This window comes from Brassica oleracea, chromosome C9 (genome assembly GCF_000695525.1).
Source record: "Brassica oleracea var. oleracea cultivar TO1000 chromosome C9, BOL, whole genome shotgun sequence".
NCBI classification, from domain to species: domain Eukaryota; kingdom Viridiplantae; phylum Streptophyta; class Magnoliopsida; order Brassicales; family Brassicaceae; genus Brassica; species Brassica oleracea.
Window position 1 is genome coordinate 14,511,802 of NC_027756.1, and position 16,546 is coordinate 14,528,347.

The 16,546-nt window shown below is 39.8% G+C and overlaps 2 protein-coding genes across 3 annotated transcripts; both read left to right on the plus strand.

Annotated features, from left to right (window-relative positions):
* The first annotated feature begins 5,309 nt into the window (after nt 1-5,309).
* Nucleotides 5,310-9,896, plus strand: LOC106319020 (phosphatidylinositol 3-kinase VPS34). Of its 2 annotated transcripts, XM_013757219.1 has the most exons (18): nt 5,352-5,390; nt 5,451-5,662; nt 5,881-5,977; nt 6,093-6,189; nt 6,266-6,424; nt 6,517-6,726; nt 6,818-6,996; nt 7,123-7,270; nt 7,352-7,447; nt 7,565-7,700; nt 7,829-7,950; nt 8,090-8,281; nt 8,384-8,554; nt 8,636-8,773; nt 8,860-9,014; nt 9,105-9,248; nt 9,332-9,479; nt 9,579-9,896. In XM_013757219.1, exons 2-18 carry the CDS (start codon nt 5,551-5,553, stop codon nt 9,714-9,716), a joined length of 2,442 nt encoding a protein of 813 aa, XP_013612673.1. In that variant the 5' UTR covers nt 5,352-5,390; nt 5,451-5,550; the 3' UTR covers nt 9,717-9,896. The 2 variants fall into 2 exon arrangements, with proteins under 2 accessions (XP_013612674.1, XP_013612673.1); XM_013757220.1 differs by having other exon boundaries at nt 5,310-5,662; nt 5,899-5,977.
* Nucleotides 9,897-10,582: 686 nt separating this feature from the next.
* Nucleotides 10,583-12,835, plus strand: LOC106313183 (ADP-ribosylation factor 1-like). Its single transcript, XM_013750925.1, has 7 exons — nt 10,583-10,675; nt 11,224-11,392; nt 11,742-11,812; nt 11,881-12,000; nt 12,138-12,256; nt 12,350-12,431; nt 12,600-12,835. The coding sequence occupies exons 2-7, from the start codon at nt 11,245-11,247 to the stop codon at nt 12,603-12,605; spliced, it is 546 nt and encodes a 181-aa protein (XP_013606379.1). The 5' UTR covers nt 10,583-10,675; nt 11,224-11,244; the 3' UTR covers nt 12,606-12,835.
* The last annotated feature ends 3,711 nt before the right edge of the window (nt 12,836-16,546 follow it).

Here is a 16,546-nt window from a genome sequence, read left to right on the forward strand (position 1 = left end):
TTTCTATCCTCTATCTGATTCCGACTTAATGGAATACTTTCAATAATTTTTACATCCTCAGGATCCACCAAAGCCCTGATTGCCTGTAAATTCCATGTTCGGGATTCCTGATTAATGAGAGAATCCACTGTGATATCCGGGTAACTGTTTTGAAGGTTTTTGTTTGTTGGTCTCGGGCGAGTGGCTGGGATCCAAGGATCATTCAATACTGATATAGATAAGCATGTTCCCACCCTTTTAATTAGTTCTTTACACACCAAAGATCTAGCAGAAATAATACTCCTCCAGCCATATAACAGGGAGTATGAACGAATCGGTTCCAGGGGTGAAGCATTCCTGTAGTACCGTCCTTTGAAGACTCTTGTAAAAAGAGTATTTGGCTTCTTAATCAGCCTCCACAATTGTTTGCCAAACATTGTTGTGTTAAAATTCATAAGATCCTTAAAGCCTAGTCCACCATTATTTTTAGGCAGACATAGTTTATCCCATGATTTCCAATGCATACCTTTTGTACTCCCTCCTGGACTCCACCAAAACTGTGCTACAGCACTCGTTAACTTTTTAACTGTTGCCTTCCGTAACCGATAAATAGACATGACATGGTTTGGCAGGGCCGTAACCACCGACTTAATAATTACCTCTTTTCGTCCTTTGGTAAAAAATCTAAAAGTCCAACCATTAACCCTATTATTCAAGCGTTCTTGTACAAAACCAAACAACCTTAGATCCTCCAAGACTTTCTGGTAAACCTAAGTAAGATCCCATTCCTCCTATATTCTGAATTCCCAAAATATCTCTCAATTCTTGACGACTAGTTTCTTCAATCTTATGTCCAAATTGAATTGAAGATTTCTGAAAATTAATTTGTTGTCCTGAGACAGCTTCATATTCCTTCAAAATCCTGAGAATGGTATGACACTCCTCCTTATTTGCCTTACAAAAGAAAAGACTATCATCTGCAAATAGCAAATGAGATATTGTTGGACAAGCTCTTGCTACCTTTAAACCAGTTAATTGTTTCACTCTCTCCGCCTTCTTAATATTTGCGATTAACGACTCAGTGCACATAATAAATAAATACGGAGACAAAGGATCTCCTTGTCGTAGGCCCCGCTGTGGGATGATAAGACCTCGTGGCTGACCATTGAGAAGGACCATATATTGAACCGAAGAAATACACTCTAACATTAAATTGATCCAACGAGGATCAAATCCCATTTTATGAAGAAGAGCCTCAATAAACCTCCACTCTATCCTATCATACGCCTTACTCATATCCGTTTTGATCGCCATAAACTTATTTTGACAAGACTTATTGGTCCTCAGTCCATGAAACATTTCCTGCGCTATAAGAATACTATCTGATATTAACCTACCCGCCACAAAAGCCGATTGTGTCTCCGAAATTAGTCACGGGAGACAAATTTTCAATCTTTGACACAAAACTTTCGAAATAATCTTGTAACCCACATTACATAGACTTATCGGCCTTAGATCCGTCATCCTTGTGGGTCTCTCTATTTTCGGGATCATACAGATATTAGTAGTATTCAACCGTGGATCCATATTTCCTGTGAGGAGAAAATTATTCACCATCTCAACCACATCCTTCTTAATATCATGCCAGGAATGTTGATAAAAAAAAGCTGTCATCCCATCCGGACCTGGCGCTTTCTCCGGATGCATCATGAATAAAGCTAGTCGAACCTCTTCCTTCGTTGCCATTCTCAATAAAATTTGATTCATTTGGGGGGAAATAGATGGAACTATCTCTTCGAAGAAACTATCAAATTCCGTTGGATCCGTGGAACTAAAAAAATCTTCATAATAATCGACCGCCACCTTCTCAACTCCGTTCTCATCGGTTATCCAATTACCCAATGCATCATGTAGCCCCACTATTTTATTACGAACCCTACGCTGCTTTGTCAAGGCATGGTAAAACTTAGTATTAAGATCTCCAGACGAGTATCATATATTCTGACTTTTCTGATGCCAATATTCTTCCTCATCCTTATAGGCCTCTTGTAACTTCCTGGAAACCTCAAGAATCTTTTCTTGTGATCTGCTATTATCCATTTGAACTTCTTCTAGGGCCTGTTGAAGATCCGTAATTTTTTCCTTCCCATATGGCTGATTGTCTTTTCGCCATGAAGATATTTGATGACGACAATTATTAATTTTTGTAACAAAATCCCCTGTTTGTCCTCCCTGACTTTCCGTCCAGCCTGCCACAATTGATTCCATAAGACCCTCTTGCCCAATCCATCTCTTATCAAACCTGAAATGTCCCATTTTTTTCCTTGATACATTATCCTCTAAAGAAGCAACCACGGGATGATGATCAGACCCCACCAACCTCAAGTATTCTGTGTAAGAACATGGGAAAAGCGTATGCCATTCCTCATTTGCCAAAGCCCGATCCAATCGACATCTGATCGTCACTGCTCCTTTTCCTTTGCCTCTTCTTCCTTGCCAAGACAGTGTATTGCCTCTAGCCGGGAATTCCAAAAGTCCACTATTCCTGATCATATTGTTAAAAGGAATGAAGGAAGTTGTGCTTCGTTGGGAACCCCCATCCTTTTCATGATTCCCAGTGATTTTATTTAGATCTCCAATGATAAACCAAGGTTCCGAGCGTGCTAATCCAAATCTAGTTAATCTCTCCCAGACTTGCTCTCTTAACTTTTGCACCGGTTCCCCATAGACAAAAGTAAGAAACATTTCTTTTCCTTTGGCCACCGCCTCTATATCTATCATCCTATTGCTGGAATATAAAATTTTAACTTGATATTCATTGTTATAAAAAAGAGCCAAACCACCGCTCCTCCCATTTGGATCCACATTAACCAAACTATCATATCCAAAATGAGATTGAAACCGTTGTACGAAATCGAAATCCTGTTTCGTTTCAGATAAGAATAAAAAATATGGTTTATGTTTGTGCCATGTTTCCCAGAGATAACTTATAGTCCAATGACTTCCTAATCCTATACAATTCCAGCTTAGTATTTTCATATATAACAATATTTGTATTGCTCCCTCGAGCCAGAAGATGCAGGGTTAATGAGACCCGAGAGTATTTTAACATCAATTCCCCACTGCCAACATAGCCTACCAAGATAAAATTGTGCCCCCGTAGAAATAGATTCCAAAAAGACCATAAAATACCAGACGCAAGATGTGGTGCATTTCTTCTCCATTCCACAAGCCGTATCAAAACCCGAGTCCCCGCATAAATTTTAAAGCAAGCCTCGTAAGCAATTGGCACCCTTGCTCGCACCTTATTTTCGCACCACCCCTCCATTTGGTTAATATAATTTACTAAATGTAGATGACATAAACCACCAAATATTTTCTAAGACTCAATGTAACAACCAGAATCAAACCGCACTTGGTTTGGTGGTACTCGCTCCAAAACCGGTACGAGAACCCTATACCATCTTGCCAATTCTTTGCAGCACAGCCAAGTTACCTTTCCATGTTGATCATTCTTCGCCTCGCCATGCCTTCTCTTTTTTAGGCATAATGCGACTAACCACAATATTTGTACCTTTGATAAATATAGAGCCCATATCCATTGAAGATTAATAAGACCAAAGTGAAGCCTTAAAAAAACCAGGACTTGTTTGTATCTTGAAAAGCGTAGAACTGATATGCAGTAATCCAAAATAGTGACCAAAGCCTTTCTGTTCTCAATCGATTCCGCATCAACCAACTATCCTTACAACCATATCTCACCAGTGTAACCATCTCCAGGCACTCTTGTGATCTTTTTGTTTTGTTTAAAGGGACCAAACGCATTAGCTGCTGTAAAGTGAGACCATCTTGCAGACCTTGATAAGATCTCATAACAATACCATAACCAAGAACTGACCAAAGAACTGACCAAAGAAGACCAAATAGTCAGAATTCAAATCCATAAAAATACCAAAAACCAAGAAGACCATTCTTATTCCAAGTCAAGATCTTATAACATGATCTAACAAAACGCTGAAAATAATAGAAACTCAGACAAAAGCCAGAAACAAAACTAACAAAGATGCTCATAGAGCTTATTATGCCAAATAAAAAGAAAACATTGGAAATCACCCCTTGCTTGCATAACTCCTCCATTGCTTCTACTTCCATAAAAGCTCCTAAGGTTTGGAAGAAGTTGGTTTGGGGTTTGAGGGACCCATTTCCTCCTGCTGTTTAGCTCCCTCTCCTTGATGGGTTGCAGGTTTAGTAGCCGTACGTTTACGAGTGGCCATAAGGGCCTGGACCATTCGTGCCTTTGTAGAGCCCCCTGCAACAACAGTTGACTTAAACAGACCTTTGCGCACCACCTTTTTCTTATCCGCTTCACCAACAACTGGGTCCTTCTCCTCTGGCAAATCATTAACCACATCCCCATCCGCTAGATTCACGACCTCCGTGGCCTGATCACTGTTCACCTCTACTTCCCCATCAGATAGATTTTGAAACCCATCACCACTACCCTCATCATTCCCCATCCCATGAACCCGTTCCTCATCTAACTCTATTACATCGTTCTCAACATCATTATTCTCATCTCCTAGTAATTCATTAACCACATCTAGACCATTTTCCTCACACTCAGGAGCCGAAGTTACCTTTTGGACATCAGCCAAGATGATTGAACTGGCAAGGTTTTCCTGTAGTGGAATCATAGGAGGAGCCTCGTGCTCATTGCGAGAAGATTTCCCCCGCTCCTGCTGCTGGATCTCTCCCTCTTCCCGAGCTTCCTTGGCAGCCCCCGCTCTTGGACTTGTGCCCCCACCATCAAAAAGATCTTTATGTTTCAGATCCTTGAAACTACCATGAATCATTCGATCGCGTCCTGATAATGTAGAATCCCTTAGAAAAATCCTCTAACCCCTTGATTCCCTGGATCCCAATTGCGTAACTCCATCGAACCCTAGAAACTTGTCGCCGTCGTCTTCGCCATGAGAGAGAAAAACGTTTTTTTATAAATATTAGTTAAAAAATACTGCAAATCTATCGAGTATTAATTTATAGAGATTCTACTGTATATCTATAATATTGTAAAAACTAAAATATAATATTATAAAATTAATTCATGTATAAATATTAATATATTAATATATCAAATATGAATATTAATGAAATTTAAAAATTTAAGATGTTTTAAAAATACGGATCCGAATCCGGATATCCGGATTCGGAGTCGGTTTGGACGGATCCAAAATTTTACTATATAGATTCGGATTCGGACACTCCGGATATACTATTTTCGGAAGTGATCAGAAGCGGATTCGGATAATAAGGCCTCCAATTGTATTTTTCATTTAACATTTGTACGAGTCTATTTCGCCGGAGGCGTCTACGGTACTAGTTAAGACTCCGCCTGCCTACGTTTTAATAGCGTAAGCTGATCAATCACCGCGCCGGTCGTCTACAACCCTAAAACAATATCGAATTTTCAGAATTTCAGGTTTCAGATTCTCCATATCCATCGATTCAGCTCTTTCAGCAGATGAGAAAAGCCCTAATTTTGATTTTCTAGAAGAAAAAAAAAATCAGAAGATGGGTGCGAGTGAGTTTCGTTTCTTCCTCTCCTGCGATCTCAATTCGCCCGTCACTTTCCGTATCGAGAAGCTCGATGGAACCCTCCCCGTCGAGAAATCTACTGATTCGGGTACCCAAAAGATTCAATCTATATGTTTATTAGTGGTGGAAGTAGATTTGAATCGAATCTGTTCTAATTGGATTGATGTTAATGCGATCACTGCTTGTTATAGAATTTAAGGTTTCATGTCAGAACTTGCTTATTGTTGCTAAGGAGACGCAGATTTGTAGTGAACTGTGTTCAGTTTCTTGAGATGTTGGTTTGGTTCATGTTTTTTTTTTTCGAAGGAGTTGTTTTCGGCGCAGAGGACAAAAGACCAGAGCTTTACGTTGAGTGTGCATTGTATATAGATGGAGCTCCTTTTGGTCTTCCCATGAGAACAAGGTTTCTTCTGTTTTCTATATATATACTTCTCATGATTTTTGCCTTCCTTGAATGTGTCTTGATGACCTTTGTAGAAGCGTTTTGATGTTTCATCTAGCTCTCTTCTTAATTCCAGGTTGAACACTACAGGGCCACCATACTCCTGGAACGAACTCATCACTCTCAGTTCTAAATATCGGGACTTGACTGCTCACTCGCAACTTGCCATCACGGTATACAAATCGCTGTTCCCTTTGCTTCCTCTGTTTTTTTTTCTTCTGCTTATCGAAGAATCTATACTTTTATTAGGTATGGGATGTTTCGTGTGGAAAAGGTCAGGGACTCATTGGTGGTGCCACGATCCTTCTCTTTAACAGCAAGATGCAAATGAAATCAGGAAAGCAGAAGCTTAGGCTCTGGCAGGGGAAGGAAGCGGATGGTTCATTTCCTACCTCTACTCCTGGAAAGGTTTCTTGATTAATCTTGATTTACATTTCGAAATGTTGTTCTTTATGCCGACTTCCTTTATCTTGGGGTTTCTGTAATTTGCTATACTCTAGGTTCCACGGCATGAACGAGGCGAGCTAGAGCGTTTGGAGAAGCTCATGAATAAGTTTGAAAGGGGGCAGATCCAAAGTATTGATTGGCTGGACCGACTTTTGTTGAAATCCTTGGATAAGATCAAGGAACAAGAAAGCTCCAAACATGGAAACTCATATCTCTACTTGGTTGTCGACTTTTGTAGTTTTGAACATCGAGTCGTATTTCAGGTAGCTATTGAATCTGTCTGTGACCGTGTTAACTGTTGAAATAGAAAAATTTCTCCATGTTTATTTATGTCTATCTGCTTTGGATTTCTAGGAGTCTGGAGCCAATTTGTTGATAACTTCCCCAATAGGATCAACAAATGAATTTGTTACTGTCTGGGATACAGAACTAGGAAAGTTTAATCCTTCAGAGCACAAGCAACTTAAGCTTGCAAGGAGCTTGGATCGTGGCATTATTGACAGGGATCTCAAGCCGAGTAATACCGAGCGGAAGTAAGTATGAAATTAAGTTTTTTTTCTCTTGGTTTAATTGAAGTTGTGTGCCACTCTTTAGAGAAACAGTTTCCTATCATTTCTTGATCATATTATAATGGAAGTGGTTATCTTCTTCTTTTAAAGATCAATACAAAGAGTTCTAAAATATCCGCCAACAAGGACTTTGAGTGGAGATGAAAGACAACTTCTTTGGAAGTTTCGTTTCTCTCTGATGTCTGAAAAGAGAGCTCTAACAAAGTTTCTTCGCTGCGTGGAGTGGAGTGATGTTCAGGTAAGCGTACATCTTTTGCTTGTTCATCTATTTTCTTGGGTCTGATCTTTTCATGTTGCATGATCTTTCCCATATTGGCAGGAAGCGAAGCAAGCAATTCAACTGATGTACAAATGGGAAACGATAGATGTATGTGATGCCTTGGAGCTATTGTCTCCTCTATTCGAAAGTGAAGAGGTACTAGATATGCCAACTTTTCTTTTCCTCTGGTCTTGTAACCTCGTACTAGATCTGCTTTTCCTTCATCTTGGTATCTTTAAATGTTTGCTAATTCCTCACTACACCTACTGATAGGTTCGAGCTTATGCTGTGAGTGTCCTTGAAAGAGCTGATGATGAAGAGCTCCAGTGTTACTTGCTTCAACTGGTTCAGGCTCTCCGTTTTGAACGCTCTGATAGATCCAGACTTTCTCAGTTCCTCGTCCAACGGGGTATGTTCTGAACTTATTATCCATGAAAATTTGCTGATTTTCTCTCTCTCTCTCTATGTAACTGATTTACATATGTTCCCTGAGTTATTCATTGATTGATTTCTGTTATTCTTCCTTCGAACTTCTAGCATTGCAGAATATTCAGCTGGCCAGTTTTTTTCGCTGGTATGTTGCTGTTGAACTTACTGACCATGTCTATAACAAGCGATATTTCAGCACATACGACTTACTCGAGCAGAGTATGAAAAAGGTGTGAATCCTTACTTCTAGCGAGAGTAGTAGTGGCCACCTTACGTTGTAATTTGTGTCCGTTTTGAGCTGTTTTATTCATCAAGTGAGATCTGTTTTTAACTGCTATAGAATTGTCGTTTTCCTCTTAATAATATCAGCTGCCGCCTGATGTTAATGGAGAAGATGGAAATAAACTGTGGCAAAGTTTGGTGGGCCAAACAGGACTTACTGCTCAGTTAGTTTCCATTACACGAGAAGTGAGAAATGTACGTGGAAACACCCAGAAGAAAATTGAGAAGCTCAGGCAGCTTTTAAGTGGACTCCTTAGCGAACTCACCTACTTTGAAGAGGTACTTTCACTAGAGTATAGCTAATTAGTAACAAGTGTTGTTTATCAAAGAATGTTTGACTCGAAGTGTTGTAATGATTTTCTGGATTCGGCTTATTTTCAGCCTATTCGATCACCGCTTACCCCTAGTGTCCTCATAAAAGGGATTGTTCCCGGAGAATCAACGCTCTTTAAAAGTCAATTGAATCCTCTGATGCTAGCTTTCCGAACAGAAGACGAAGGAAGTTGTAAAGTTATTTTTAAGAAGGGAGATGATCTCCGGCAAGACCAACTGGTATAGTTAGGTTTATTGCATCTCATTGTCATAAATCTTCTCTTCATGTTGTGATTTTTTTTTCTATAATCTCCTGTATAGGTTGTTCAAATGGTTTGGCTCATGGATAGACTGCTTAAGCTAGAAAATCTTGATCTGTGCCTGACTCCTTATAAGGTGTTAGCAACTGGACATGACGAAGGAATGTTGGAGTTCATACCATCCCGTTCTTTGGCTCAGGTACGCTCTGCAGCACCATCAGGGCATTGTAATTTCGAGAGTAAACAATCTCGTTATTCTAAGATAGGTGCCTTTTGCATGTTCAGATTCTCTCAGAGCACCGAAGCATAACAAGTTATCTGCAGAAGTTTCATCCTGATGAGCATGCTCCTTTCGGGATAACAGCAACTTGCCTCGAGACTTTTATAAAAAGCTGTGCGGGGTATTCTGTGATCACGTATATACTTGGCATTGGAGACCGGTACGTTTACTCGGCATTGTGTTCAAGAAGTCTTTCTTTATATATACGTGCCTTGTAATCAAATGCTGATGGCCTGTTTTTGAAATGTAGACACCTGGACAACCTCCTCCTTACAGATGATGGCCGTCTTTTCCACGTTGATTTCGCGTTTATACTCGGTAGAGATCCTAAACCATTCCCTCCACCGATGAAGCTCTGTAAAGAAATGGTGGAAGCCATGGGCGGAGCAGAAAGGTACCATGTTTACTAACTCGATGAATCATTGGCTGGAGAGGTATATAGCATCAGATTTACTCAGTACTATGTGTTCCATGCAGCCAATACTACACAAGGTTCAAATCTTACTGTTGTGAAGCCTACAACATTCTCCGGAAATCAAGCAACCTTATTCTGAATCTGTTCTATCTCATGGCGGGTTCCACTATTCCAGATATAGCCTCAGATCCAGAGAAGGGCATTCTCAAAGTAAGGTTCTTTCACTCTTATGGTTTTCTTGTACATGGACCGGCTCTTGCTTGCGCCTTATTGGTCTCCTAAACGCTGCGTCTTTTTGTTTATGCACAGCTCCAAGAAAAGTTTAGGCTTGATATGGACGACGAAGCATGCATCCATTTCTTCCAAGATCTGATTAATGAAAGCGTAAGCGCTCTGTTCCCGCAAATGGTTGAAACCATACACAGATGGGCTCAATACTGGCGTTGAGAACCAGTGTTAACTTTATCGGGGTTAGCCGGAAAATGTATATGCTATTTTTACTATCTCACGTCAATAAAACACACTCGAAGGTTTGATTTATGTTCTTGGCTTTTACATACTCTGACAAAACTATTACTCTGTAAATAAACTTGTTAACCCTGAATATGTTCGTTTGTGTTGTTGCCATGTTGACCCTGGTGGATTCTTCATTCATTTTAAAAAATGAAAATTTAAAAATGCTCCCATTACTTCCTTAGCTTCTTAATTTTCGTCCTTGCAAATTTAAATTGCTCTCCCATACTGCCTCCGTGACTATAAATTATAGAAAAAAAACCTAAGAAACTCTTTTCCTTTTAATCTCTTAGAATCATAATATGCAATTGTGAATTTGGGTATCTAAAAATGGGGTATAGTAGCAATAAATACCGTACCAAACAGATTGGGAATATTTTCACGGACAGTTCTCTCTAATAGTTTTTTTAAGTTTTTATAACAAAAATAGCACTAAAAAAAATAAAATGACCAAAATAACACTTTTTTGTTTTGAAAATTTTAATATTTATTTTTTATTTTTTAAAATTTGAAATACTATCTCCAAAATCCCACCCTTTAACTTTAAATCCTAAATTTAGATTAGTTAACCCTTGGGTATAAATGCATATTTATTCTTTAATAAGATTTATTTTGATCATTTTCTTCTTTGAAGTTTATCTTTCTGAAAATAAACTAAAAAAGGTCTATCGGAAATTTCTCTATTTTCAATCGGACCCATATTAACGGAAAAATGCACGACAATTAGTTTCTGGGATAAATTGAAACAAAATGATAATATCAGGGGTAGTAGTGAAATAACACACGTTTAGAGGATACATTTTCACTTAACCTACTCGCATTGATTGAAAACTTCTCTCTCTCTCTCTCTCTCTCTCTCTCTCGTTCAGATCTTTTCGCATCAAGCTCGAAAGGTAAACTCCAAACCTTTTTGATCGTTTCGCTTCTTAAGATTTTCACGCGATTGATGATTTGATTTCGATGCTCTCGGAGTCTGTTGCTTCGTATACACATCGGATCTCTTTGGCTTAGATCCTCTGTTCTTCAGAGATTGTGACAGCTTCCTGTTTTCAAATCCGTGATTTGATCTGAATTTAATTGAAATATCTATCTGCAGTTATCTCGTTCTTCGTAGTTTTCCTGATCCTGTGTTAAGAGATTCATCTTGAAATACGTATTATCGTGATCGATCGTATTGTCTCACATTTCATTTGCTTCCGAATTGTTTACGTGATTGGAATGTCAAGTTCCTCGTTGATGAGTCTCTGTAGGTCGTAGGATCAGGAATCACATAGTGCAGTCTATAGTTTTGTGTGTTGAATTTTCAAATTGGCAGTAGACCGAGAGTGCTATTCATGTTAGGATGATGATTGGCTAGTTCGTATTCTATTTGAATTTCAAATTGGCAAAAATCTTTGAGTTAAAATGTTTAAGATCTGAGTCTTGTTTGTGTGTGTTTCAGGATCAGTAGCTGAAGGGGAAAATGGGGCTTTCATTTGGAAAGCTTTTCAGCAGGCTATTTGCGAAGAAGGAGATGCGTATCCTTATGGTTGGTCTTGATGCTGCTGGTAAGACCACCATTCTTTACAAGCTCAAGCTTGGTGAGATCGTTACCACCATCCCCACCATTGGTCAGTCAGTCTTCTCTACTTTATAACCATCATTTTTACATAATTTATCCTGCATGATCACCATCTTGCTTATTGGTCATTGCAAGTATAGATGTTGCCTTTTGGATGTTCTATTCTCTAGAATATCAACTCAATACTTTTAGTTGCATGGGGTTTATAAATTTGGATCTAACCAATTGCCTCGTTAAAAGTTGTTACAAACGAAGATATAAAATTAAATGTTTGAGGCTACATTAGAATACTCATTGACAAGTGATTTGGGTACAAACAGTATTAGGAAACGTGATTATAATTAAATCAACATACTTGATCTGTGGAGAGACTCATTGTATGATCTGTTTTTATACAGGGTTTAATGTGGAAACAGTTGAATACAAAAACATCAGCTTCACTGTGTGGGATGTCGGGGGTCAAGACAAGGTTTCTACCATCTCTTAACTTTCTATGGTTGTAATAGAAAACGTGTCCTCACTTGTGTTCTCTTACAGATCCGTCCCTTGTGGAGGCACTACTTCCAGAACACTCAAGGTCTGATCTTCGTGGTCGATAGCAATGACAGAGATCGTGTTGTTGAAGCAAGAGATGAACTTCACAGGATGTTAAACGAGGTACCTTACTACTACTCTTCACTTACTTGCTCCCTTATAGTCAATCCCATAACGCTGCTTCCATTGGTCTTGTGCTACACTTACGATAGTAATCAGACTAGGAAGCTGACTGACCTATTAATGATTGTAATCTGCAGGATGAGCTTCGTGATGCAGTACTTCTTGTGTTTGCTAACAAGCAGGATCTCCCAAATGCAATGAATGCTGCGGAGATAACCGATAAGCTTGGACTACACTCTCTCCGGCAGCGTCATTGGTGATTATCAAAGAACATTTTTGTTGTTTCGCATTGTTATTGTCTGTGAGCTCTCAAAACATAAAACCAACACTGTTCCGTTGTTCTCTTCAGGTACATCCAGAGCACGTGCGCCACCACCGGTGAGGGACTGTACGAAGGTCTGGACTGGCTCTCCAACAACATTGCTAACAAAGTAAGCCTTCCATTTACAGACACATTCCAGATTATAGTATCCGGGAAAAGTTTTTGAAATTTAGCTGATGTGCAGTTGACTTTGTTCTTCTTCCTATAGTCTACACTATAATGAAAGTTTGCTTTGGTTTTGTAGTCATTTGATATTTGTTCTACGTTTTGCTTGCAGGCTTGAGCTTTGTGAGACGAAAGCTTTGGCTTCTGGGAGAAGCATTATCTCTGCTTCTTGTTCAAAACCTTTTTCTCTCTCTTTTTGTTTTGAATTTTGGTGGTTATGGAGTCGTATAAGTTGCCAGTTAAAAATGATTTATTTTGGGATTGTGATATTAAGATTCTTGTCTTTAACGATAGATATAACAGAACGTTGGTGATGAATTTATTTATCTTTTATTACTTTTGGGACAATGTTCACATGTCCGTGTCAAATTCTCATTTTTCTATGAACATGAAGTAATAATAAACACCGTAGAGAGTTGAAAGAAGTTGTTGATGGTATCGTTGTGTATAGGCGAGAGAACCAGTTTAGAGATGGTCCTGCTAGATTTTCCATGAAGAGTTGACAATTTCAGTTTGATGTTTGTTCTCCGTCATTATCAGGTTCGTCCCATAACTCTACAGAAAGCTATCATAAGCCCGAAGATCTGTTTTTTTTTAAAAAATATATATGAGATCTTTAGCTTGATGTTCCGTGTTCGAACTCGGAATAATGACGATACATTTGTAAACGGCATTTTCTGTATTTCTTCGATGACTTAAACAACTTCATGGACTGAGCTGGTAGCACGAAGAATTTTTTATTGTATTTTCCCGAGGTTGGTTGTGGTCTTGTCCGGGCTCAGGGTTGTGTGTTTTGGGTTAGATTCGCGATGGACGCTGTGAAATCTGTTCTCCGTGGAGGTCATTTGTTGTGCTAAGATGGGGTTATGCAGGCTCTTTGGTGACGGGGTGACAAGAGAATTGATCTACGCCTGCTGTTCATCATGGATTTTGGAAAGTTCATGTAAGCGTTGTAGAGCATGATGTTCCACGATGTCATATTGCCCTGTACGTTGAAGCAACAAAGAGAAAATAGTTGGTAATTCAGTTGGTACCTCGGATAGAGCAGCATCAAGATCCGTGACTGGTGGTGGTGGCGGTGGGATGGTTGTAGGAGTTTCGTCCTCAGCAAGCTGTTGGCATGCGGTCTGCGACGAGGGATTCATGGATTTGCTGCTACTGTCAAATCGGACGTGTTTGTTTCAGCCATTTTGATGTGCGTATGTGTATTTCACTTAAAATCTTCAAAAGGCTATTTTATCTTAAACACGTCAAATGATGGATCTCAAAATCTACTCAGAATTTTAGGGTTATAGTTTTGACATGCGTATTGAGAAAGAAATGAATAAAATAAATTTATTACTATGATTTTGTTGGAGTTCCCTCTTTAAGCCCAAAACAAATCAAGCCTTAGTCTAAGAAGAAGAAATATCTAGAAGGAGAAGAAGAGTGTGGATTGAAAAGTGTGTAGAAGTGTGTTGAAGTGTTTAAGAAAAGAAGATGGAGAAGTCTCTAGAATTAGCTTGTAGTTACCCCCTACTAGTATAAATAAGTGGTTTTTAAGAGGAGACAGTGAAACGTTGAGTGTTGTTCCTTCGTAATCCACCCAAACCTGAATAGGTTGCCCACTCACGAGTTTCATGTCTATCTTCCGACCTTCTTTGTCTGAGTAATAAGAAGCGTTAGCAGATTGCACAGACACTGCTCTGTTCACATCAATCCCGACATGATTATCATTGATGTCGAGCACATCTAGAGCTTTAGATATATCAAGCTCAACAGCCAATGTCGAAGCAGATTCATTTGCGTTGAAAAGCCCGAAGTATCGAGATGGTTCGGCGCCTACGAAATCAGTGGAATGAGACACAAAAAACGCCATGCCATGGCTACTCACTTCAGTTACACGGACCAGTGCGCAAACAAAATGCGTCGAGAAGGAGATTGGTTCAGATGGATTGAACTCAATAGGCTGCTTAAAGAAAGCACGACCTATTTGTGTTGTTGTGGCATTCGTCAGTTGCAGGACATCTTTTTTTGGAAGGATTCTTGCACCACCCTGAAGGTGAATACGGTCTCCTTGGTCGAAACCGTTGTAGACGAACGTCGTCTCTTGTTGGAATGACTTGCACACACAATATAACATCCAGATGATTCCCAGAAGAGCTCCTCGAAGCAGAGGACGAGACCAATCTCGAGGAAGATCTAAGTCACGTCCGAGAGTTACTTGCTATTACTGTGGCAAACAGGGTCACATGAAGTCGGAATGTCGGTTTTTCAAGAAAGACAAACAAGCCGGTAATATCAAACCAGACCGGTTCAATCCTACAAAGAAACATGAAGACAAGACTACCACCATTGTGGAAGACCAGAGCGAAGAATTATATCTCGTTGGAGAATGTAATCTTAGCTCTGATGATAGCTCATGGATCGTTGATTCTGGTGCTTCTTTTCACGTCACCCCTCATGGAAGCTTCTTCACAACCTATCAAAGTGGTGACTTTGGTAATGTTCAAATGGGAAATCAAGGAAGAAGCAAGATCATTGGAAAGGGGGATGTTATTCTTACATCAAACACTGGATGTAAGATAGTTCTCAAGGATGTGAGACATGTTCCCGACATGCGACTCAATCTCATATCAACCGGAAAGCTCGATGATGTCGGCTTGGACAGTCATTTTGGTGGTGGCAAATGGAAGTTAACCAAAGGAAGTTTGATCATGGCTCGAGGAAGAAAAGAAGGCTCATTATACGTGACTCAAGCCAAGCTTTGCAAGGAAGAAGTAAACGTTGCAAGTGATGACATCGATATATGGCACCGAAGACTCGGGCATATGAGTGAGAAAGGTTTAAGTATACTTTCTAGCAAGAAACTTCTTCCTGATATGAAAGGTATTTCTCTCTCACCATGTCATGATTGCTTAGCCGGAAAACAACATAGGGTCGCTTTCCGAAGATCATCTACGCCTATGAGAAGAAAGCATATTCTTGATCTTGTGCATACTGACGTATGCTCCATGTCCGAGAAATCCAATGGAGGGGCATCATATTTCGTCACCTTTATTGATGACCATTCAAGGAAGGTATGGGTATACCTTTTGAAGTCAAAAGATCAAGTTCTTGATGCTTTCAAGGAGTTTGTAGCCCAAGCAGAGCGAAGTACGGGTCAAAAACTCAAGTGTGTTCGATCTGACAATGGTGGAGAGTACCGAGGTCCCTTTGAAGCGTTTTGCAAAGCTCATGGAATCAGGATGGAGAAGACACCACCAAAGACGCCACAACTGAACGGGCTAGCTGAAAGAATGAATCGAACGATCACAGAAAGAGTTCGGTGCATGCTCTCTCACGCTAAACTACCCAAACCATTTTGGGGAGAAGCCATAAAGACTGCAGTGGACGTCATAAATCTTACACCATCAGTTCCTTTGGAAGGCGATGTCCCGGAGGAAGTTTGGTCGGGTAAGAAGGTCTCTTACAACCATTTGAAGGTGTTCGGTTGCAGAACGTTTGTCCATATACCTAAGGATGAACGAGCCAAGCTAGACTCTAAGACTAAAGAGTGCATTTATCTTGGATCACCAAAAGATGATTTTGGCTATCGGCTTTGGGATCCGGTTAACAGAAAAATTATACGGAGCAGAGATGTTGTTTTCTTAGAAGATCAAACAATCGAAGACATCAACAAATCAAAGAAACCAAAGCTAAGGGTTGTAAGGAATGAAGATTCTCATAAGCCTCAAGATAATGAACAAGTGATTGGAGATGATGGCGAAGGGGATCCTATCATGGACCCGAATGGTGATGAAGGTGAAGAAGAAGTTTAAGTGGAGCCAGAGGAAGAACATGAGCCAAGAAGGTCTGGAAGAGAAACAAGACCATCTGTAAGATATTATCGAGATGAGTACGTTAATCTTACAGATGAGGGAGAGCCTCAAAGCTATGAGGAGGCCATAGGAGACACTCATAAAGATAAGTGGGTTGAAGCTATGCAAGATGAAATGCAATCCTTGCATGATAATCACACTTATGAGCTGATGAAGCTACCAAAAGGAAAGAGAGCCTTGAAGAACAAGTGGGTGTACA